The following is a 24391-nucleotide window of genomic DNA, read 5'->3' on the forward strand; positions in this document are numbered from 1 at the left end:
CATCAAATATATCAGGCAGCATTTGAGATGAACTTTTACCTTCAATTTGGAAAAACTTACAGCAGTGGCTCAGCCATTTGAGAAGATTTGTTGGAAATCCTTGATTTTGTCCAGTGCGTGTTCCATTATGTATCTTTTCTCAAGAAGTTTCATATTTGAGAGTAGTTTTTAAAATTGGTGGGAGCTAGATATAGTTCAGTTATTCTTAGAACTTCGGTCAAATGTTTAATTTAGAATTATGAAGACAGCTGTGTTTTATAGGGACTTCTTTAAAATGTGGCTGCTAAAGTTTTAACAGAGGTCTTTCACCTTGGCTCTACAGCAGAACATCTAGAGTTCTCTTGAGTATTTTTGCAAAGGATCTATGAGGCAAAAGTCAAATTGTTAAAGGTCTAGGCTAAAGTTAGAGAATTCCAGGATATAGGCGTAGGTTGTTCATGTGATATTCCTGGAGGTAAAGGGAGCTGAAGACATTTTGATAGGCAACTTGGGTAGAGAATAAGATTTGGAAGGCTCATGCATACTTGTGTGGAAACAGTATCACCAAGACCAATTTTATAAAAAGTGATATAGAAGGAGAGGTTAGGGGATCAGAGATCAGGAGATGGGAAGGAGTGAGACATGTTTGCATAGGTGGACTGAGCAGGAGTTGCAAGCTAAGCCTACATCCAGTCAATGAGGAAGAGAAAATCAGTAAGAGAATACGTGTGATGAGGGAAACTAGCACTCTAACATGGTTCTTCAGAGGGAAAGATTTCTATCATAAGCAAAGACAGGGCAGGAGAGAAATTGAAGTGGAAATTGAATGTGGCAAATAGGCAGGAATCCCAAATATGAGGTTCATTCATTGTAGTGCAGTTGGCTAGCTGTGACAGTGCTACAACTGAAAAAACAATCTCTGCTAAATAGTTGAACCTGCTGGTTTTTGAAAGGTTCTCTTAGTAGCTGGCAAACATGAAAAAACCACATTCTTGGAGAACATACTAAACTCTCATCTATAAGTTATTTGATAATTGTGAATAATTGTAAAAAGATTATCTAAAAACTGTGTTCTTGAAAGACTAGAAATAATTGTATGATGCAATAATTATCACAACAGTTTTATTTGGATAAATTGTATTGTGTTAGTATGGTTGTTTTAAATGGGAATAGTAGAATGTTTTGAGTTGATAAAAGCATGGTATGCTAACTTGTTAAACATTTGCATACTTTTTCAGGGCAAAATATCATAAATTAAAATATGGCACAGAATTGAACCAAGGTGACTTGAAAATGCCAACTTTTGAATCAGGTAACTTTTTTACAATAGCCTGTTTAAGTATAATTTCTTTATACACTGTTCTAGATTTGCTCTGTTCAATTTATTGCAGCTTTCAGTCTTCCCTCCACCCCCTCTTAGGTGTGTTATAGAGAAGATTTCTAGGAAAGGTTTGGTATTGGGTAAATATTGTTTAATCTGAAAATTAAAATTAATTGACCTTTCCTTTTTTGAAAGAGCTCTGAATCTTGAAGAAAGCTTTAAGTAGAGTTATACAATTCCTTATTTAGCTGCTGCTTCTCGTTATTTCTTACCCCTTCTTGAAGGATTTAATATTTTTTTGCCATTGTGCCATCCATCCAGAAGGAAAGTGTAATTGCAGAATAAACATGAGAAATACTGTTGGGTTTTGGTGCTTTTATAGGATGCTAGTTTTCAAAGAATGAGGAGAAAAACAATTGTACTGCATTGGTCTGGAAAAAAAGTTGTTGAGCTTCTGTTTTTATTTTAAATCAAGGAAAAAAGTCCTAAGAGAAAAAAATAGGCTATCCTTATTGGTACTCTGGAGTGCATCTGAATTTGCAATGTAGATATGAAGTTGATCATAATAGTTTTGCTCTTCACAATATTGCTGATAGAGGAAAGCATTTTTCATAACAACATTGGACTATTTAATAAGCAGAATTGCATGTGGCTTCTCTTGAAATATAAGTGTTTGGGAAGTTGCCCTGTTGGCCTGTATTTATGTAATGTGCCTTAAAATTGGGGTCTGCAGGTTTTCACACCACCACCACCCCCCCCTTTTTTTTTTGTTTGTTTGTTTTCTTCTGCTTTAGAAGTGCCACATTTTGGGGTACTTTTATACCTGGTTGAAACTAGAGATCATGATTCACATTTCTTGCTTGATGGGATTTTTCATCTGTGTTTAAAAGCAGTATAAATTAGATGTTAAAATCCTTGAACTATCAGTTTGTACCATGTTTTATAGTCTTTGCCATAGTAAAAGTGCAGTGGGTCTAGATTTTAATTGTTGATAGTAAACTGATGGAATTTATGTTGAACTTGACATGTTTGTTTTGTCCAATTGCTGATATGTCACGCTTCTGTTATTTTAATGATATTTTCCATGTTGCTTTCTAAGTATCTCTGCTTTGTAAAAGAGAGATAGCCTGCTTTCTTAGCAGTGACACTTCAGTTGATCAGGGCAAGGTTTCCTTTTGTGTGTAAGTTAAGTATTTTTCTAGTTCCTTTTCTGCCTGTAAGGAATCAGGATTTTTTTAACTGAATCTGTTCTGTTAAATTATTTGCTTGATGCTTCAGCAAAGAATTAGAAAAAAAAAATTAATTAAAAAACACTGTATAAGACTTCATCTAATTTAAAGCTTTTTTTAAGATTTGCTTTTAGTTTCATTGGTATCTTGTAAAAAGTAAATAGATCTTTAAAAAAAAAAACCACACAACAAACAAAAACCCCCAAACAAACAAACAAAAAACCCCACCCAACTATGACACTGTATCTTTCAGAAGAAACCAAAGATACGGAGGTTCCCGCAGTACCTCAAAATAGCCAATTGACCTGGAAGCAAGGCAGACAGTTACTGAGACAGTAAGTAACATTATTGAATATTGGTGTATTCAAACTTTTCCCTGAAGTATGAGGAGATGTATATATGCTTACTCTATGAAAGAGAGTAATTGAGGTGGGCAAATAGTGGTTCATTTTTCAGGACTGCGTAGTTTTGAGCTTTAAGCAGTATAGAGTAAGCTTTTCCATATGAGATGGATAGTGATGAAGCTTATTTTTCCATAAGTGATATAATAGTGGCATTCATTTTTAACAGTCAATACTAATTTCTTCCCTTTTCCCTCAAATATGCTTTCCTCTTTCTTCTCTTAATGCATATAGGTATCTTCAGGAAGTAGGTTATACAGATACAATATTGGATGTACGCTCCCAGCGGGTAAGGTCTTTGCTTGGGCTCTCCAATTCAGAACCAAATGGTTCAGTAGAGACAAAGAACTTAGAACAGATCCTCAATGGGGGTGAATCTCCTTCATCAAAACAAAAGGGACAGGAAATCAAAAGGTAAGCAAAGAGATAAGAAATGCACAAAGTTTAAGTATGTTTTACTTAATCATTGATACCTACTGGTCAGTTCACATTGAGCTTTCAACTGTAGAGTCTCTGAACACCTGTGAGTGTAGCTGACTACAAATGATTATGAACTTGACTGAAATTGATTATACATAGGAACATATGTATCTATATTACATATATATGTATATTATACATCTGTCATATATAGGAAAATATATAGTGTATTGAATTTGAATTTTTGTTGTATAAACACACTGGAGTTGTTATTTTAAGGAAAGATTCTGTTGAGTGATGTTTCTATAATAAGGAATTAGGCAGCTGTAGAAACTTCTCCATACAACCATTTCTTGTTGTTTTGCTAGTTTTAAAGCTCTTAAGCTGTTAGGTGGCAATTGCATTTAATCTGATTAATCTTCTAAAATCTCTTCAGCAACTAAAACAGATTCTCTGTTAATGTTTTTATTTATGTAGGAATTCTGGTGATGTTCTTGAAACATTTAACTTCTTAGAAAACGCAGATGATAGTGATGAAGAAGAAGAGAGTGACATGATAGAAGATATTGCAGAAGGAAAAGAAAAGCACCGGATAAATAAGAAACACAAAGTAAGATTTGTTTTGTTTTATATAGAGAGATCTGAAATCCCCTTTAAAAAAGGAAATCTTTTTTTTCCAGATGTTTACAAATGTGTCATGTGAAAATGTTTGTTGTACCTTTGTTATCTGAATAGATTGTAAGCAGATGTGTTATTGGTAAATTTGGTGGTTTAGTTAATATATAACCTTGAAAACTTAAAAAACAATCAACCAACCTGTTTGCAAGTGTGAATTAATTGCTGAAAGATATAACTACTTTGGCCGTCTCAGCTTCTCTGCATACTTTTGAGTACTTTTGAGGCAAACTTAGCACAATACAATATGCATCCTTGCTGAATTTTGGAGAAGGTAGGGACAATTACTTAGAAGAAACTAAATCATCTAATGGGGGTGGGGGGGAAATCAGTTCCATGTGAAATATGTGTTTAATTCTTCCTTTTATGCAGCTTTTTACTAGATATGTTAAGAGCCTAGCAGAGAGTTGTCTTCAGTAAAGTTCTGTTTAAGGTTCATTTAAGTTTTGTTCTATTTTCCTCTTTAGTTTTCCATTCTGTGAGCAGTTTTCTAGGTAGAAGAGACTATTACCTGTCCCTTTCTAGTTCTTTTTCTCCTGTACTGGAAGAGTCTCCCTGTTAATGAGGTTTCTTTATGTAAAGAGGTTGATTTGTGAATGTCGTACTGACAGTTTTATTACTTCTTGCTCAGTATAGTCTTCTGCAGCATGATGAGCCCTCTGGCTGCATTGAATTTTGTTAAATAGCTAGCAGCATTAGGTCAGCTTGATGCAAGTCTTAATCTCCCAGCTAGACTTGTCAGGAAGGGTTTTCCACCATACCTTTGGTACCAACTTGTACTTCTGGTAAATAGATTAATCAAGCAGTTGGTTGAATCTTTTTTTGTTCTAAGGCAGTAGTTAGTCTGATAAAAAGATTATCTAATATAAATCTGCAAGCACATATGAAGACATTACACTCATTTTTTGATTCTTGACAAAGCTTGTTTTTTATAGAAAGTAGAAAGTTCATTTATAGTTATCTTTGTAGAAATTGTCTCTTTCTGCAAAAGTGTAAGAATATTGTGCAAGTCATGGAAACATAACCCCATGTGGAAATTTTCTTTACCTGCAGAATGAAAGAAATTTTTTCACTGGTGCCTTGGTAGGGGGGTTGCTTGTTTTGTTTAAGGTGAAGATGTGGTAGAACCTAGTAAAAAGACACTTTTCTGAAAACACCGTGTTTTCCAAGCTTTTGCTTAGCACTGAAATAGAACTGGAAAGTGAAAGGGGAAAAAAGGCTTCTGCACCAGTAGAAAACACAGTTTGTAAAGCTTCTCTGCAGAGCTATTGATATTGCAAGAAAATCAACAAAATTTTTCAAGTGATATGTTTTAAATAAAAAATGAAGACTGGGGTGTGTGGGATTGTTTCTGTTGCTAAACCTAGTGTCGGTATTCATTTAATTTCCTAGTGATCACTAGACAGCACGGTGTACTCTTTGTTTTTTAAATCAGCTCTAGATCTGACTAAGTGTCTTTTTCTGCATTGCATGTTGAAAAATGTTTTCACCTGCAACCAAGTACTCGGAGTAATCTATATCATTTCTAGCCAAAATACTTGAGTAGAAATTTGTTCATGATTCAAATGCAGAATAATGTTTATCTGCTTGCAGATTGGTAATGAAGGTTTAGCTGCTGACCTTACAGATGACCCTGATACTGAAGAAGCTTTGAAAGAATTTGATTTTTTAGTGACAGCTGAAGATGGTGAGGGAGCTGGAGAAGCTCGAAGTTCAGGAGATGGAACAGAGTGGGGTAAGATGCTAGTAAAAGCATTTGGAAACAAACGAATACTTGTTCATGATAGTACATAAGAGTCACAGAGCCTACTAAGACGGTGTGGATGTGTGGACGATTGTGATCAAATGCTGATGCTTAGATAATAGTGTATTGGGTGCTGAAACTTTCATATACATATATATATATATGCTGTTGTAGTTGCCACAAATATAATTATAGTTGTTTCAGGTTTTGGTTTTGATTCCAAAACTAAAAGAGGAGACTATTTTCTTTCTTGAATAAGAAAGGCTAGGAGTCTGAATGTTTTTATACTTGAATTAAATTTGCTTTCAAATCTAGATTCCCCCCCCCATTTGTTTCTGATCAGGAGCTTTAAACTTTCTGTGCTCATGTTAAATGAATTTCTTTGGTGTACTTGTAAAAATGGGCAATTAGTATATTTAGTTTTTCAGGCTGAGATTTTTAGATGTTATTGCTAACATGGCTTGCATTAGTAGGATCAAAAAAATACTTTTGTACTGGCCCAACTTTTTTTTAATTCATTTTAACTTTAGAGTAGATAATAAAATTAAGTACGTCACTAATTTGATGTGAAACAAAATATGCTAAGTCAGAAACTCCTGGAGCCTACACGTTTCAAAAGAAGAAACCAGAAGAGGGAGAGATTTTGGGTAGGAGAAAGAATAATGAACGAAGTAATGAATGCACATCTGCCTTGAAATGGGAAATTGACCATCTTAGTTTCTGAACTATGGTACAAACAATTTTGTGGCGGCATACTGCAAGTCTTTCATTGTAAGGCCAAAAAGTCCTACTGGATCATCTTGTTTGACCATTTTATGTCATTGAGATGATGAATTTGTCATATTTAGGCAAACACCTTGGTAAGCAAAGAGAACATAAAGATCTACAGAAATCAAAATACCAGTACATCTTCCAGGAAAATCATCCACTCTTGATTTTGAAAGTACCAAGGATTAGAAAGCATTCCTTCCTGGAAATTAGTATCAAAGGGTTAGTCACCTTTATTTTTAAAACTCAGTCTTATTTCTAGTCGGAAAATGAAGCCGAACAAACTGTAACCTTTAGTTTTGATAATACCTGTCTATTTTTAGAAGCATTTTAGTTGCTTGGTGTTGTTACCCTTTGAAGGCGATGCTATTTGATTAGTTTCTTGATCATCTTTTTATTTAGCCAAACAGGCAAGTGTCTTGGTATAAGACACCTCATAGGCCCTGAAGCCAAGGTTTTGACTTTTAATTTGCAACATCCCTTCAAACGTGTAGTGATGCAGAAAGTTCTGGTTCTAGCATCAGTCTTACTACTATTGTATATAGAAGGAAAGACAGCATGATACTATAATTCATGCAAAGATTTATCCATTTTTTCAGAGCAGACTGCTGAAACTTACTGAACTAGCTTGTCCATTGAAATTCCAAGTAATTGCTTTCCAAGATTACTTTCCAGCATGTTGTATCTCTGTCATCTTCTCAGGTAGTTACCCAGAACAGGAGGATTGATTTATCTGCAATGCTGACTTCGCAAGCTAAATTTTTTCAAACTTGTTTTCGAGCAGTTCAGTTGCTGTCACAAACTTAAAAATAAAATGAAATTTTAAAATCTGCTTTAAAAATCAAATTGACCCATTGCACTTTCAGAGAGCAGTTCGAATGTCTTTTATTACAGTTTAAGTGAACCCATAGCATTTTAGGAGTTTTTACACACTTGTGACAGCTTTTTTCTGACAACTTGTTTAACTGCAGTAATTCATTGTTACCAAAACACTCATGTCTGAGGCAAGGAAGTGGGGAGGAGGAAATAAACATAAACTTACTTTCATCTTAAAAAGTATGTGTTCTGAGTTTTGCCATATGAGGACAATATCCGTAAGTTTGTATATTTTATACTAACTTACGATTTAAATGAGTCACAAGACATACTTCCAACTGTGTGGTAACAATGCTTTTTTCATAGTATGCCACCGATTTTTAGTACAGCTGTTCTTTCCTTAAATGGATGATTAAGGATATAATCTATCAGGTCTTAGGGTTAAACATCACTTTTTTTAAAGATCAGTGTGTAAATTCAAAATATTTAAAGATAATGCTTCTTTATTACCTATTAAAAATAACACTTCAAATATTGTCCCACTTAAATGCCTTCTAAAATAAAATAATACATTGCCTAAACCAATTTATTTTAGCCTGTCACATCATTTTGAACCCATCAACTTTAGTATTTCAGTTAAAGTTCATATTTTTCTTCATAATGTAAATAGTTGCTATGTTCTGTTTTCTTCTCAGCTTTTTTTTCTTCCTGTTTTAGTTTTCCTGTCATTGGTATCCTTCTATTACTTCTTACTCTTTCATAGATTTAGGCTGTCTGAAAAAATGTAAATGTTTACATGTTTATTTCTTTATAATGCTTTTATCTAGTATCTGGAAACTTTTGATGTTTAGGCTCTAAACCTATTGCCTAGTCTTGCTTTATTATTACTTTCAATACTTAATTGTCAAAGTATTATCTGTAGGTCTAACTTCAGATACACTAAAATATTTCATTGTGAAATTTGATAGTTACATTTTTGCTATTGGAGACTTCTGCAAACCAGCCACCAAGTGTGGAAGTTTGCGTTGCTATTTTTCCTTCCTATAATACAGCTTTTTATGAACACGTTATTTTTTTTTAAGTGCTTCATTTAATATACTTTGAGTCTTAAATCAATTTCAAACATTGTGATTTAAAGTGTTCTGTCATGCAACTTGTTTTACTTAGGAAAAGCTTATCTTCAAAATAGTGAAGGGTGAGCAAATTCAAACACTGTTAAATAAAGAATTAAAGTGTGCAGCACATTAAAAGATGTACATTTTTAGATTAAAAAATTCATAAATGTGTTGTGATATAGTATCATCAAGAAAAGGATGCATATAGAACTTCTGTTTGCTTAAGCAAACAGGAATAAATACATATTGTTATATATTATGTTACATATTATGTAGTCTTTTTATTCTGCTTATGACTTTGATGACTAACTATGCATTCATCACTGAATTTCTCCTCTCTCTGAAACACAAAAGTTCTGTTTACAGATGGACTGTGAGTCAGAGAATGACTGACTGTGCTCAGAATTCTGGGTGGCAGAGTGTGACTGGAATTCAGAGTCACTTGGGTCATCTTTTAAATAAAAATAAATAAATAATTTAAAAATCTTTTCTCCACCTGGATCCTCTGCACTGTCCTGATGTCAGTTTAGTGTGGGTTATAAACACTTCAGGCAGTTTGAGGAAGTTCACTACTAGGGGGGAATTGCAGAGGTCTTTTAGTTACATGGCTCTGTTCTGAAATAGCTAAGTATATTTAGGCATACCTGAGAGAAACACTGCTGGGTTTTCCTAAAAATCTTCATTGAAATTAATTTTACAGCCTCTCTGGTTAATCAGTTAGTGTTTTATCTAGTTTTCTATTTATGACCTACATTTCAGCAGTCGATAGCATTGTTTTTGAGTATTTGTTTGCAGGCTTACGTTTTTCTGGTTTTCTGTTGACTGAACAAGTGCAGTTCCTTCAAATTCTTTGTCTTGTTATTTAATGCTCTGTTTGTTTTGCAATCTACAGACATTTTCTAAACTTCTAGTGTAGAACACAGACTGGACATGTTACTTCAATTTTGTCATCACCATCACTGAATTATGTGGACTACTCCTGGTTTAATACACCACACCTTTTAAAACATACCAGAATGACAGTTTTGTTTTGGCTGTATTTTTTTTTTTTTTTACAGCAGCATTACATTGCTGTTACGTATGGTCAGCTTCTGGTTCAGTTGAATTCCTGAATCCTTCTCTGCAATGCTGCAACCTAGCTGATTATTTTCCTTTTATTAGTGATGCTTTAGATTTTTTATTTTTTTTTATAAATTTTGATTTGTTCTTAACTGAATTTCCTTTCTCTTCTGGTTGGGTATATCCTCTGCCTTATCTTTCTGTGCCTCTTGTATTTCCTGACTAATCACTATTCTTTGTCAGTCTTTTGGCCCTCATAAAGATTGAGGTCTTTGTGTTTGCAGTTTGGTAGTTGTAGCTGCAGTTTGGTGTAGGATGTCATTGTTCTGTTCCCCTCTCCACAGTTCTTTGTGGACAGCTGAGGGGACTTTGCCATTATGGTGTCCATTTCATGCCTTCACCACCCTTGCCATTTCTATATTCCACCTCTTTGATCAAGATTGTTTGTTTTGTCATTGATCAACCCTATTAGAATGATGGTAGATGCATCAATATCCTAGGATATCTTCTCATTTGTGGTCATGTTTTGTCATGAAAAATGTACTTGGAATAACTCCTACTGGTTTGCATCCTGCAAAGAATATGCATGTTTCTTTGTTTCTGCTGTGTATGGCTCTTCTTGTGTACTTTTATGACTGTAATGGTTATATCTTCAAAAATTGCTGTTTTATGGAAACACTGATATCATAGGTATGGTTGGAAGTTGAAAAATGAGGAAATTAGTTTTATTATTATATGCCTAAAGAATTTGTGAGCATAAGCTTAACTGGCACACAAACCAAGTTTGCTGCCTAGTTGTCTACTAGCAAAAGTGCTTCTGCAAATGTTACATTTACCTTGTCTTAGAAACAAGTTTATCCTTTTATTAATTCTGTTTCCAGAAATGTTTGAGATGGATAGTTTAGAAAAGTGGAGACTTGACTTTTCTTTGAGAATAATTAACTCTGCAATATTTGTCAAACAGAAAAAGGCATGTCTTCTGAAACTGCCGTGGAATGTTGTATTTCTACTAATTATAATTTAATTGCTGGAATCCAGTGGGATGTCAATTTATTCACCTATGCGAATTACTTTTCTTCATCTTTATGTAAAAAGCTGTATCTATAGACTTGTTTCTCTGGTTATATGTAGGACCACAGTTTATTTCTTATGCATGTAGAATGAGTGCGAGAGGATGCATGGTGGTCTTCATGAATAAACTGGCACTGACTTACTCAGCTTGCGTTTTCATGAGATATGTAGCATGAATACTTTTATTTGCTTATTCAACACTGGCTGAATAATTTCTTAACACTGTCTTTCTAAAGATGCAGTAATCGTTTCTGAACACCAATGAATTTTTGTGTATTTTGAAGTATCTAACATAAACAGTTATGAAGCTTAATTTGTTTGCTCCTTAGTAACAAATTAACATACAATTTTCAAATATGTAACTGATACTATACAGTGCCTTGCAAAACCGTATGAAATGAGGCTTAGTATTTTGTAAACTTAAAACTGAGACTGCACCTTTAAAGTAAAGATTTATTAAGAACTTTTATTAATGCTCTTATACAGCTATGATAGTAAATCGCCAACAGCTTGCATTGCCAATTGCTGATTTTTTTTCTTTTAATAATATGCTGCATGTAGACAAAGATGACCTGTCCCCAACTGCTGAGGTTTGGGATGTAGACCAGGGACTAATAAGTAAACTGAAGGAACAGTACAAGAAGGAACGAAAGGGGAAGAAAGGGGTAAAGAGTAAGTGCAGATTCTGAATCTTGTAATGCAACGCTTTTTTGCCTATCTATATAGAAGACATTTTTTCTCACAAGTTCTGTTTTGGTTTTTTTTTTTTTTTTTCATTAAGCATCATTTTCTGTAACGGGGGCAACCAACTTTAACTTTCTACCTGCTGAATGTGAATATGTCAAAACCTTTGACAGCCATTTCCTAGATGAGAAATGTTGAAAACACATTAAAAATTTAAGGTTAAATAGGTAAAGAGAGCTAAATGCTTTGAAATGTGAGTAAAAATAATGAAGAACTTGCATTTTGAGGATACTTCTGAGAAGTTTTCTGAAAGATTTAAACTTTATCTGCTTCTTGAAGTATAATACTATGGTACTGTTGGGGGGGGGGGTGTTGGGTTTTTTTGTTTAACATGAGCTTGAATCGAGGAATAATTGCTATTTATGGGCTTGTAATTATTTTTACAAATCTAAGGCAATGAGAATAAAAAAATGCCCGAAATTTAAATACAAACCTTTTTTGGGGCTTTCTTTAGGATATAATCTTTATTTTATGGTGCCCTTCACTTTTCTATGCAGTTACCACATTTTGGTTGACACCTCTTTATTCTTTAAGAGTTTTCAGACTAGTTGACCTATTTGAACGATGTAAGTTATACCAAACTTCAATATTGAAGTACCTGATAAAAATGTTTTTGTAACTTATGTCATCTTATGAAACTTATGTCAACTTATGTAACTATACAAAGCTCTTAGTGGACAAAGTTTTCTTAATTCAGTGTCGCTCTAGAGAAGCTCCCTTGATTGCAGTGTTTTTATTTTGAAAGTATATTGTAACAGGTTTTTGCTATATTTAGTAAAAAATAATTTTCCTCTATTTGAAAAATTGTGTGAATATGTACTAACTAAATTAAGTGGTAATTAAAATATAACACTTCATGAAGAATTCTGGAATTATTAAGATTTGAAATTATGTTGTAACATCTAACAAATTGAAATTCAGTTAGTGCCTGTTGATTGTTTTTTTTCATCGATTTTGTATGACTTGCATGTACATACAAGTATAAAATCTTTGAAGTAGAGATTTTTACCGAGTCTTTGGTTTGATTAGAACTTACTGTAGTAATCTGGATGCTAATGGGTCTCCTTATTTAACATGTAAATCAGCGGTTGACATCAAATTCACATGAAGTATTTTGTAGGGTTAGAAAGTTCTTTTTAATACTAAAATGGACTTCTTTTATTTGAAATTTTCTTGTTAAGCTTCACATTTTAGACTTTTGGGAGCACAGTGGCTGCAAGATAACAGCAAATGTTTTGAATTCTTGGGGGAAAAAGAAAGTAATTATTCAGGGGATTTTTTTATTTCTCTCTCAAAAATTGTGCCTTTAGATTATCACATACAGAAAGTTCTTGAAACCTTACTTTTGATTTGATTCTAATCTTTTCACACCCACTACACTGGTTAGTTTCTACTTTCTGGCTTGTACAAGGTAAGCAGCTGTAAAACAGGGACAAGTAGTGTTGTTCTAGGATTATAAATTGCATGAAAATCTCTTCTCAGGCCTCCAGATTTGTTTTAATGGCGTTATTTTGGCTTGTATAGAAAGGATTTCCCTTTCTTGTAATTGTTGCTTCTTTAGCTGCTATGCAATCAAGAATTTCTAACATCATTTTGGTTTTGCATCTGTAAATCTTAAAATTTCCAGAAGAGGAGCATAATTCTCACCCATCAAAAGCAACTACTTTGTTAAAAAAAAAAAAGAGAGGGCATTTTAATGGTCTACATTGCTGAATAAATTGGTTGTGACCATCATTTAAAATAGTAATTACTCTGGAATATCCTGTTGCAAAATTTAAAACTTTGCAACATTATAATAAAAAGTTTCCTTTCTGTCGACTTTCCTGCAGTTGCTGCAAACAGTATGACATTAAGTTTTATACTATGAATGACATATGTTGGCTGTCAATTTATTATTTGACATATATTGTCTTTTGACAATGTGTGTTCCACTATCAAATCTTAAGGGAGTATTTTCTTCATCTAAAGTAATTTTGAAACCTGCTTATGTTCATATAAGAGAATATTTAGGAGACAACTGTGTATCACAATGCTGTGAGGTCACATAAGTCACTGTTTAGCATTTTGGGTTTTAAGTTTAAATTATCCTTGGGAAACCCTGAGCTCATATAGATAGTATCACAGGGTGGTTTGTGAGATTCTGCAATTATCACGTTCATGATAGTAGTTTCTGATTAAAAATTGGCCTCAATCACAGAGCTAATTGAATGAGATAACTCCACATGCAGTAAAAGTGTGCTTTTAAGGTTGGGCAGATTTATTTAAATTCTGTTTATTTGATTCATAGACTTTTTTCCCTCAGTTTTTTTTAACACTAAGAGTGAAAATAATGTCAAAGGCCTTCTTTATTCCTGCTTCTCATGTCTGATCATTCATGAACTTCAATCTGAATATTCATCTCTTTGCTCTTCAGTGTATTGCCAGACTTTTACCAGAACTTATTTCAAGCAATACCAGAGTTTATCTGCATGGCGGTATATATATCATCATAAAGATCAAATAAACATGCATTGACTATCAACTCTTGCAATACTTTGAGGACAGCATAATAGGGCAGACATTCTAACAGGTTCTTTTGTTGGATATGCATCTGGTAACTACCATAATCTGCATTTAGACTGTTGCCTTCATAACAGGGTCTTCATAGCCCTGGCCCAGGTATGGTAACTTTCTTTCCAAATGTAGAGATAAATAAGTGAACAGAAGTAGATTTGATTCTACTTTGATACTGCTGCATTCATATGTTTTCTTTTGGGTGGAACACCTTAATTTAGGTCATGTTCTGTCAGCACATTAAAAAAACACAAAAGAAAACAAAAAAAAAAAAACAAAACAAGCCAAAACCCACTCCACACTTCAATTGCCTTTATAATATCAGCTGTAAAATAACCCAAAACCTGTTTATTGAAAGATTCTTATATTTAAAAAAAACACCACCACAACCAAAACACACCAAAAAACCACAAACCAACCACAACCTATTCTGGACTTCATTGTGATAAATAGATATGGAGTTAGGTTGGATTTCTACAAAACCAGGCTTACCTTCTACAGTAATATGCTGAATTTAAGGCCAGCTTCTTGCTCAAGTTTGGTAAGATTAGTTTTGGCAGGTAAATCAGGGGATGACTGGTTTTCAGATACAGTCTGTCACATTTTCAGAATGTAATAGTGGAGATGATGCGTATCTCATTTCATACTATCAGGTCAGCGTAATGTGTTCTCAGCAATCTGAAAAATAGTTTTCACATCTTAAATTGTATGTGTACGTTACTGTTAAAATGAAGATGCCTTTACTGATTTTTCCTTGGTTTCCTCAACTTTTCTAATTTTTACTTTCCTGCTTTTTTCCCCTCAGTCTAATTTTTCTGTATTTACGAAACAGTGTCTGTCCCATTCACTTTTGCTAGCCTTGATTTCTGGAAATACACTGTAATAGTTGATAGGCATGAACACAGATTTGGATTTTACCATCTTCATTACCATCACCTGTTGATATGGAAGGATCCCTGTGTTGTATTCTGACTTGGGCTATTACATCTTGGAGCTAATAGAAATCTGCTTATGGCTTCTCAGACTACAACTTTTCAGCACTGAATATTCAATTACCTTTTTCACTTTTGATCTCCGAAGAAGGATACACTAAGATGGGATTGTAGGTGTTTTGCTTTTGTTCATAACAGGTTCATGTTTACTGATTTTTTTAATTATTTTTTTCTAGTCTTTTCTTGAGGATAAAGCACAGTCATCTAGTTTGTGCTTTGATCATGCAGAGACAGCACATTCTTATCCTTAAAAATCTTTGTAACATTTAAAATACTTCAGCAATTTATATGAAGGTACACTTGCACTTATTTGAAAGCAGAAATCTGCACAGTCTTCTGTGGTGGTGGCACAGTCTTGAATATTGACGATTTTCAGCATGAAATACAGAGAAGTGGTTGGAAACAGCAGCTGCTCTTTTGTAAATTTCAGAAAGAAGTTTCTCTCTGTATTGTACAATGGATTGGGGGCTGTTCTGAGGTTATGGCTGAAGGACAAAAGGTGACTAAACATACTGAAAAACATTAAAAGGTGTCATGGTTTAACCCCAGCCAGCAACTAAGCACCACACAGCTGCTCCCTCTCTCCCCCCTACCCGGTGAGATGGGGGAGGGAATTGGAAAAAAAACCCCAACCTCATGGGTTCAAATAAGAACAGTTTAACAGAAAAGAAGAAACTAATAATGATAATGATAACACTAATAAAGTGACAGCAGTAATGATAAAAGGATTGGAATATACAAATGATGCACAGTGCAATTGCTCACCACCCACCAACCAACGCCCAGTTAGCCCCCAAGCAGCGATTCCCCCCAGCCCCACATCCCCCAGTTTATATACTGGGCATGACGTCACATGGTATGGAATACCCCTTTGGCCAGTTCGGGTCAGCTGTCCTGGCTGTGTCTCCTCCCAGCTTCTTGTCCCCCTCCAACCTTCTTGCTGATGGGCATGAGAAGCTGAAAAATCCTTGACTTAGTCTAAACACTACTTCACAACAATTGAAAACTTCAGTGTGTTATCAGCATTCTTCTCATACAGAACCCAAAACATAGCACTGTACCAGCTACTAGGAAGACAAGTCTATCCCAGCTGAAACCAAGACAAGGCTTACAGTCCCCTAACCAGTGACATCCTAAATGACTGGCTGGTTTGAGGTAGCAGAGCAGGGGGGCTACTTCTAGTTACTTCTAGAGTGTGCTCTGAGGCAAACTTCTCATGCCCATATGTTTGGTGTGAAAGCACGTCCAAAAGATGCTTTCAGTTTGGATGTGAGTAAGAGTTTATAAGCCATTTTCGGCATTTTCCATCCATGTGTTGAACAGTTCATGCATATTGACATGGATAAAACAAAAGGGTTTTCTTGTGGAAAACAAAGGATATATTAAAGTAGACAGTTTAGGGTACCAGTCATGACTTTTATCATGTCATTTATTGATTGCTTTACAATATCTTCAAGAATGTATTTGCTGCTGGTCACTGTAGGTGGCTGGCTGATGGCCAACTGGAATAAAGACAAAAGCAAGCTTTGTGGCCTGCATGGTAGAGACCTGGCCATTTTAAGAATGACTTTTTTTTATATGAGATCTCACCTGCTGACTGCAATTAAGTATTGTACCTTTGAAATTAAATCCGATCAGTCCGGTGGCTATTAGAAAAAAAGTGTTGGTGCAAAAGAGACATTCCTCATTTTTAATATTTTATACTCGCTTCATTAGCTGAGATCACAAGTTTCTAGACTCACTTCTGCATGAGAGTGAAATGAAACTTAACCACTCAAGAAATCTGTTCTGTTGCATAAGGGAAACTTTTGGAAGCCATTTTATTCTCAAAGTACTTCTGGGTAGCAGCCTTTGTAGATTTAATTGGAATAGTGAGCATTCTGTAAAAGAAAGAAATAAAATATCAAAAGCCTAAAAAAAAAAAAAGTATAGGGAATTCTGTATTATTTGGCAAAATGAAAATGTTTTGCAGGTATTAATGAGCATAGCTATATAGCATCCCTCTTGGGGTATTCATGGTATACTTTTGCTATGATTCTACTTCCAGAAATATTTTTCATTGTCATCTGTCTCTCCAGAGAATTCTTCATTATCTCCAGAGAGTTAAATTACTGATGGATACTTATTTTTGAACACATCAATTTTAAGCATTTTTTGTTAGTAAGAGCTAAAAATGGAAATGATCAGATATTGTTTGAAAGACTGTCTTCTAGTGTTTAACTGTTTAAACAAACAGTTCTGCTTTTGATAAGTCATCTGTAATTATAGTGTTTACCTTTTGCTTTTTTGAGAATAAAGGTTTTGTTTTAGTTTTGATTTCTTTTTTAATAAAAGTGGTACATTTCATCTCAGAGTATAGGAAATGGTTTCCTAATGCTTCCTTCACTAAAAAATGGGACATATTTGAAAATCATTTAAGTTCTAATGTGCCCTATTAAAGACAGTAAACACTTAGATTTTAGCAAGTTTAAAAGCATAGTTTTAGGCAGCAGGGTGGTGGTTTTTTTACTTTAAATGTTCTACAGTATAACTGTCTGCAGTCCCAGGAAGGACTCTTGATTGCTTAAAAGCTGGTTATGTCTTGCATCATTGTGGATTGTTTAAAGAGATTCTGTCACTGAAATTTCACTTTATGATTGTAGCTTGACTTTTTGACATGCAAGCTGTAAGGTGGAAGCAGGAATGAATTTATTAATTTTTAAAAAAATAAATTATAACATGCTATTCTTGTTCGCTAGTGTCTACATCATGAATTTAATGCACATAATTCAGTATGCTTTGTTTCCAGAGGCATGCTCATATAATAAGGGTAATACACATCTGCAGTTTCATACAGTGGTGGAAATATTCTTGCTCTTGTGTTTAATAAATACTTTATACAATTTAAATACCATTCAAAAGCAGGGAAAGTTAATTGTTCGTTGCACCCCCATTATGAGTTGTCTGTACTTTTTCCCTCATTTTTAAGCTTATTTTTTATTTGCACCCTGTTTTTCAGTGTTAAATTGTTTAGTATAGTTAAAGTTGTGTAATATTATTAGCAAATGTTTAATTTGTATGCATTTTGTTTAATAGATAATGTTCTTTTAATATTTGGCTTGACTTCTCAGTAGGGCTGTAAGATTTTTTTTTTTTTTTTTTTTTTTTTTTTTTTTTCTCTCCTACAGGAAACTGTAGAATAGCTCTACAAAACACAAAGGAGTTATTCTTTAATTTAGTGAATTAAAACTGTTTGCATGTAGTTTTCAGATTTGATGTATTAACTCCTCCTTTTCATTTCCAAAAGATAATTTTATTAATATACAAAGACAAAACCAAAGCATTGTATTTATTTCAAGGAGGTCCCATCAGTAATTATTCTTGTTTAATTAGTTTAATGGATTTTTAGACTTCAGTCAACTCAAGCGGTAGCAATCAAATGAATCTTTGCTGCTGACGTTAATTTACAGGAGTCAACAGGACAAAACTTCACGACATGATAGCTGATCTGGGCGATGATGAGATACCCCACATCCCTTCAGGAATCATTAATCAATCTAGGTCACCCTCTTCTAGAATGACTGATCATGAAGGTGCAAGAGCAGAGGAAGGTACAAAAAATTCAGCTACTTATTATATTTCAGGAGATTTCTTTTAGAAAGCACACGCTGTAATTTACTGTCCCCTCTGTAAAGCTTAATGCAATTGCAGATTGCCACATTATTATTTTATTTGCAATTCTTCCCAAATGGTTTTCTGAGAATATGGCTTGAATTTCTGTGGCTTATCATAACTCATCATTATTTCATAAGTATTTTTAAACAACTTTATGTACAGCAGTGCGTTCTGAAACTATTCACTATTAAATCCCTGTTTGCAGACCCCCTGCCCTGTTAGCGAAACCTTTTACAGACAGGGTGTTACTGATTGAGGGGAAAAAAGGTGAGTATTAACATTTGATACATAGTCTGCATTTTAAAGTGAAATTTAAAAGTGGTTATTTGTTATGAGACTAATTTGTCTCTCTTCCTCAAGTTTAATGTTCTCTTTTTTTAAAATTTCTCTTGGTCTATATATGTAAGTGTACAAAGACACTATTTATTTGTTTACAAAGTATTGGTTTCAATTCCAGAATTATCTTAAGCAATGGAAGTTAGTGGCAAACTATTATCCGAATAGTCCAAAATCTTGTATTCAGCTTTTTTTGTTTTAAAGGAATTACTTTCCTTGTATGGAGATTAGAATACCATTATGTAAATTCTGTCCTCTACTCAGAACATACTCATTCAAAATACTCAGCTGAATTCAGATTTGGCTCCGTTATGATGATCTTTGACTCATAAGCCCTGGCATGGTATCAGCTATACCGGAAATGGAAAGAATTTGCATTATTATTGATCCTGATAATCTGTTGGTTCTCCTATTCTTCCTTCACCCCTGTCACCAGGCAAGCAGATAAATAGAAATTTTGGAGGGTTTTTTTTGTTGCTCTCTCAAACTATTATTTTACAAAAGTGTTTGTCTCACATCTTCTCTTTTACTGCCTTCCTTTTCATCTTTGTTTTTATTTACGACTGAAAGATGTATCGAGTATCAAATTTACCTATGGAGTGCAATTGAAAAACCTACTGGTGAAGTTCCACTTGCTAAAACTTGTGCACGTACATTTAAGTTGTATTTAGGTTTAGTATGTATTTACATGCTTTAGGTTGCCTTTTAGCCTTGTTAAGGTTTTAAGGGCATGTGACCCTACAGTTACCTTGGTCTGTTTTAGGCTATTTTTCTTAGGGCCATACATGTTGTGCAAAGGAGCATAGATGTTTGTAGTTAAGGACAGGCGATATAGTTGTTGTCTCTTTAAGAGACTTTACATCTAAAATAATATTGGACAGAAAATCTTTCTGAAGAACTAGATGCTAAATTTGAATTTGATAGGGACTGACTTGTATTGCCTGGTTCCTGTAGCACAAACACTGTCCACTTCAAATAGAGGTTGTCCACACTATTTTCATGCTATTTAATGTGTTCATATGTTTTCAGCTTATCAGTGTAGTTTGGGCTTTATTCATTAAGAGTAGTAGTATGAATATCTCTACCATCATACCTGCTAATTGTGGTTTCTGCATAACTTTTAAACTTGAATATTAGAGTGTAAATTTTGCTGTTTGATGAGAAATTCTATCCTGAATGCTATGCGACTTTTTGGGTTTTTGTCTTTACCATATGGTGCAAAGCTGCAAGCAAACAAGCTTAGTGTTGTCTCTGAATCCCTTCTAGATATGTCTTTTGTTAACAAGACCAAATGCAGATTTTGCTCAGTTATTTATACAGTTGTGTTTTAAAAGCTAAGATTTTGCAGACAACTTTAGGCTTTCTTGCTGGGACATACTAGCCTATGCTGATGAATGTTACCAAGCCATAATGTTCTTGTGACTGTACATAAGGTTTGTGCTACAATCTGAAGTGTTACAGTTCTGAGATAGAGTCTAATAATTTTGGTTTTGTATAGAGAACAAAGTGTTATTAAGCTCACTTTCTTCTTTTTTTTCCTGAGGGGAAGAGGGCATTCAGGGAGGAAAGTAAACTATGGTTCTAATTGGCTGGGAATATATCTTTTATACTTCTAAAGGTGTGGGTTTTGGTTTGGTTTTTTTTTTCATGTTCAAGTGCCTGTTTAAATATGAAGAGAAAATTGTTATGCTGTAATTACACTTTATAGTTTTGGCCATAAGAAACTGGGGTTTCCATCTCACCATATTGCATGACTTTCAGAAGCAGAATCAACTGCATCATGATTCTCCATCCAATGTATTGTACAGAGAATTATTATTTTGACGGGTTGTTTTTAATATATATAGGTTGTGGGAGTGTCAATCTACAGATTGACAAAAATAGCAGTAACAGCTAATGGCTTGGGCATTAACTGCTGCTTTTGGTGTACCATGTATTAACTTTCTGGAAAACAAGATTAAGATGTCCCTGTTGTATAGTAGACAACAGCAGCATATATGAGAACATACATATCCGAGTAGAGATAAAGCAGTTTCAGTCTGTACAAATACTACTGCTTGATTTTGACTTAATTATGTATGATGTCAAGAACTTGAGGGTAAGAAGTGCTGGTTAGGATTGGCCAGGCAAATATTTAATCATTGCATTTTTTTCCACCTAGTTTCATGTACAAAGAAACGTGTACCTTCACTTAAATTTTTACTTGATATTTATTGATTGCAAACTCAGTCAAACATATATATTATGCTATGAGTATAATATCGTACTGTGTGTGTTAGAAAAATACCTGGATTTTTTTTTAAAGATGAAAAACCTTCTATAAGTAATTTATTTAACTTTATCATTTGCATATATCTATTGATGTGTTGTTTTTGTTTGGTATGCAGAGTTGTGGGTCTTTATTTTTAGTAGCTGTAACATCATGCATCTTTCATTGTTTTACTTTTCTGCCTTTTCTTTATATAAAAACAGCTTGCAGCCATTTTTTAAACTTTGAATATGTCTTATTTTAAAATAGTAAAACCTACAAATAAACTAACATAGTTATACAACATATACATACATATTGGCAACTTTAATATTGAGAAATATGCTTCTGAATTTTGGATAGCATTAATTTTGAAGCTTTAAATAAAGGCATATTCACCTCATGCAAATAAAGCTTGATAAATTTATAATATAGACTCTTAATGTGGTAGTGTTTTTCTGTGGTAGTACTTCATTTTTAGCATAAAGTATATGAAAGTTGATCTGTTAAGGACAGTTGACATTAATGTCACAAAGAATTAGTATGACAAGTTCGGGGGCTTATTTAAGCCTTGTGGGCCAGTCCTAAAGATCAAATAGGAGTCACAGCATCACAACAGGGATGGAAAGTGTCCTCAAGTTTAAAATGAGCATATTGCCTCCTTTCCCCAGTGATCAGCAGCTCTGTTCTGTAATGACTTGGGAGCTTGGACTTGTAAATAGATACTTGTGTTTGGGAGGCTGGGACCTTGTAAAGACAGTAGAGGCAAGCCAGGTTTGGAAATTCCAGATAAAAGTATTGGAGTCTTCAGAGAAAAGAGGGAAAAAAACAAAACAAAACAAAAAACCTAAACACAAAATCAACCAAACAATGATAACAACAACAACACCCCCCCCCCCCCTCAGTTTCTTTTGTAGCCTTTATATTTTTTTTGTTCTGCCACTCTGTTTCTGTCAGAAAAGAACCAGGAAAAACTTGGTCTCTGAAGTAATTGAGAGGCTAATTGTTATTCATTTGAGGATTTCACAATTTAGGTTTGGCCAGAGAGCGTTTCTGATGTTACTTTATTTCTTACTTCATATAAAGTATTGTTTGTTTCTGCTTTTATACTGAGCTTGGACATTTTCACTAAGAAATCAATCCTTAGAAATTCTGGTCTCATCTAATAGGCATGGATGACTGGATGCTCTCTACCCACCCCCACCCCCACCCCCCACCCCCCCAGCCTAAAAACCAATAATAAGGGAAGTAGCTGGGAACGTGGAAAATAATTAGGTATTTTCCAGGATTATGGCTTTTTCTGAAATATGAGTGGTTTAGAATAGACTGTCAAATTGAAAGTTTTAGTAAAATATTAACAGAAATAAAAAGCTTGTCCATATAAGGGCATGGTAAGCTATTTTGGCTGTTAATATAATGTAGCATTCTGATGAGTCAAGACCTTTGTATGGATTGTGTATGTTTTAAAAAGAGGTGATTGTGCATAGTTAGAATACGATTTGCTCTTTTTATGCAATTGTAGGAACAGTAGTCTTTATTCTTACATAGATGATATTCTTAGATCCTCTCATGCATTTGTGTTGCCTGTGCCAATAAGGTAACATTTTTTAATAGTGCAGTAGTTCTCAAGCATTAGAACTTGTTTTATTCCTGAGAAGTGGTGGGGTTTTTTTGTTTTTTTTTTTTTTTTTAAATCTAGCTGGGGTGGCTCCCCTTTGCGTAGCCATAGCAATGATGCCAGACATCTATAACTTTACACCTGGTCTTAGTTACTTTTCTTCAGCTGGAATAGAATGTAACTAGGTTACCAGTCAGATAGTGACAATACAGAATAATAAAAGATGCATGTTCAAAACAGGAATGTGTTGATTATTAGTCCTCTTGTTTGGAACTCTTTTTGTGAGACAAAAAACAGGATATGGATGTTTTTCAGATCTGGAAACGTTACTTTCTCTGAATTTCAAGGGTTTTCTGAGAGGATTAGAAAGAAGGGGTGGCATTAAAGTGAGACCATAACTCTCTGCCAAATCAGTGAAATCCAAAAGTCAAGCCAGTTTATTTTTTAAAGATGTCAAATACTATTTAACATATTTTGCAGATGTTTGCACTTAGCTAAAGTTTACACATAGCTAACGTTTAAGTACTCTACCTAACAAGTGTCCCAATTTTTGCATGGAAAGGAATACTGATAAGTAAAAGCAGCTTCTAAAATATGCTCAACTATTACAACATTTAAGCCTTTATTCCTATTCCTTACTGCTAAATTGATATCTGTGGGTAGAAGGAGATACACAAAATTGTTGAAGAGTGTAAAAAAATATGGGTGAATATTTGAAACTGTACTATTCAGATGTGAATTCAGAATAAATGGTTATATATAATTTGTATTCATTCTAACTCATAATTAACAGAAATGTTAAATTTTAGTTTGGGGAAGTCACAGCTAGCTATGATAAATATAATTTGAGTGTATTTTAAATTAGAATCCAAAATCATGCTGAGAAAATAAGAGAGGGAATTCACGATGGTTTTCATCTTTTTAATCATCTGGAAAAAAAATCAGAGTAAGAGAGATGTTTTGCAGGAGGCCTTTAGCCTGAGAGGTAAAAAAAAAATACATGCAAGTAGAGATATTTGACTACTATAAAGCTCAGAGACTTATTTGCAAATGGATAGAAGGCAGGTAGCATGGTTTAGTGAATGAAATATTTAGCTGAGAATTTGGAGACCGGGGACGTACATTTGATTTTGCAGTGTAAAGTAGTGTCAGTCAAGTCACTTGGCAGTAGTATTGAACACCTCTAAAGTAAGTTGAAAGCAAATGACAAAGCATGATATACAAATTGTGTATTTAGTATATGTGTGTGTGTTTGCACATGTGTGCGTGTCTTCATGCTCTTTTGTTTTTTCAGTTGGGGCAGTATGTAGTGCATAAAAGTTCAGTTTTAAACACTGCTTTGCTTTTAAGTGATGAATAATGCAGTTTTTCATCAGTTTGAATTATTACATTGAGACTTAAAGAAACTGTTTTGTTCTTTGTAGCTGAGCCAATAACATTTCCACCTGGAGGAGGCAAGTCATTTATTATGGGTTCTGATGATGTGTTGTTAAGTGTACTGGGCCTTGGAGACCTTGCAGACTTGACAGTAACAAATGATGCAGACTATAGTTATGATGTAAGTGCAATTTTATTTTAAAATTCTTTATACAGTTTAATCAGTAATAGTTGGGTCCCCTCTCCCCCACCCTGAACATTACAGATGCAG

The 24391-nt window shown here is 34.1% G+C and overlaps 1 protein-coding gene across 4 annotated transcripts in view; it reads left to right on the forward strand.

Moving 5' to 3' along the window:
* The window catches only part of STRN3 (striatin 3), a 68445-nt gene that overhangs the window by 25320 nt on the left and 18734 nt on the right, over positions 1-24391 (forward strand). The window contains exons 3-10 of one of the 4 annotated variants that reach the window (XM_069784046.1): positions 1218-1291; positions 2783-2864; positions 3165-3344; positions 3828-3960; positions 5619-5760; positions 11160-11270; positions 18337-18477; positions 24168-24301. In XM_069784046.1, coding sequence (XP_069640147.1) covers positions 1218-1291; positions 2783-2864; positions 3165-3344; positions 3828-3960; positions 5619-5760; positions 11160-11270; positions 18337-18477; positions 24168-24301 — 997 coding nt within the window. The remainder of the gene's footprint in view (positions 1-1217; positions 1292-2782; positions 2865-3164; positions 3345-3827; positions 3961-5618; positions 5761-11159; positions 11271-18336; positions 18478-24167; positions 24302-24391) is intronic. The other 3 variants (XM_069784047.1, XM_069784048.1, XM_069784049.1) reach the window with 3 other exon arrangements.

Source organism: Haliaeetus albicilla, chromosome 5, assembly GCF_947461875.1.
Source record: "Haliaeetus albicilla chromosome 5, bHalAlb1.1, whole genome shotgun sequence".
Lineage (NCBI taxonomy): Eukaryota > Metazoa > Chordata > Aves > Accipitriformes > Accipitridae > Haliaeetus > Haliaeetus albicilla.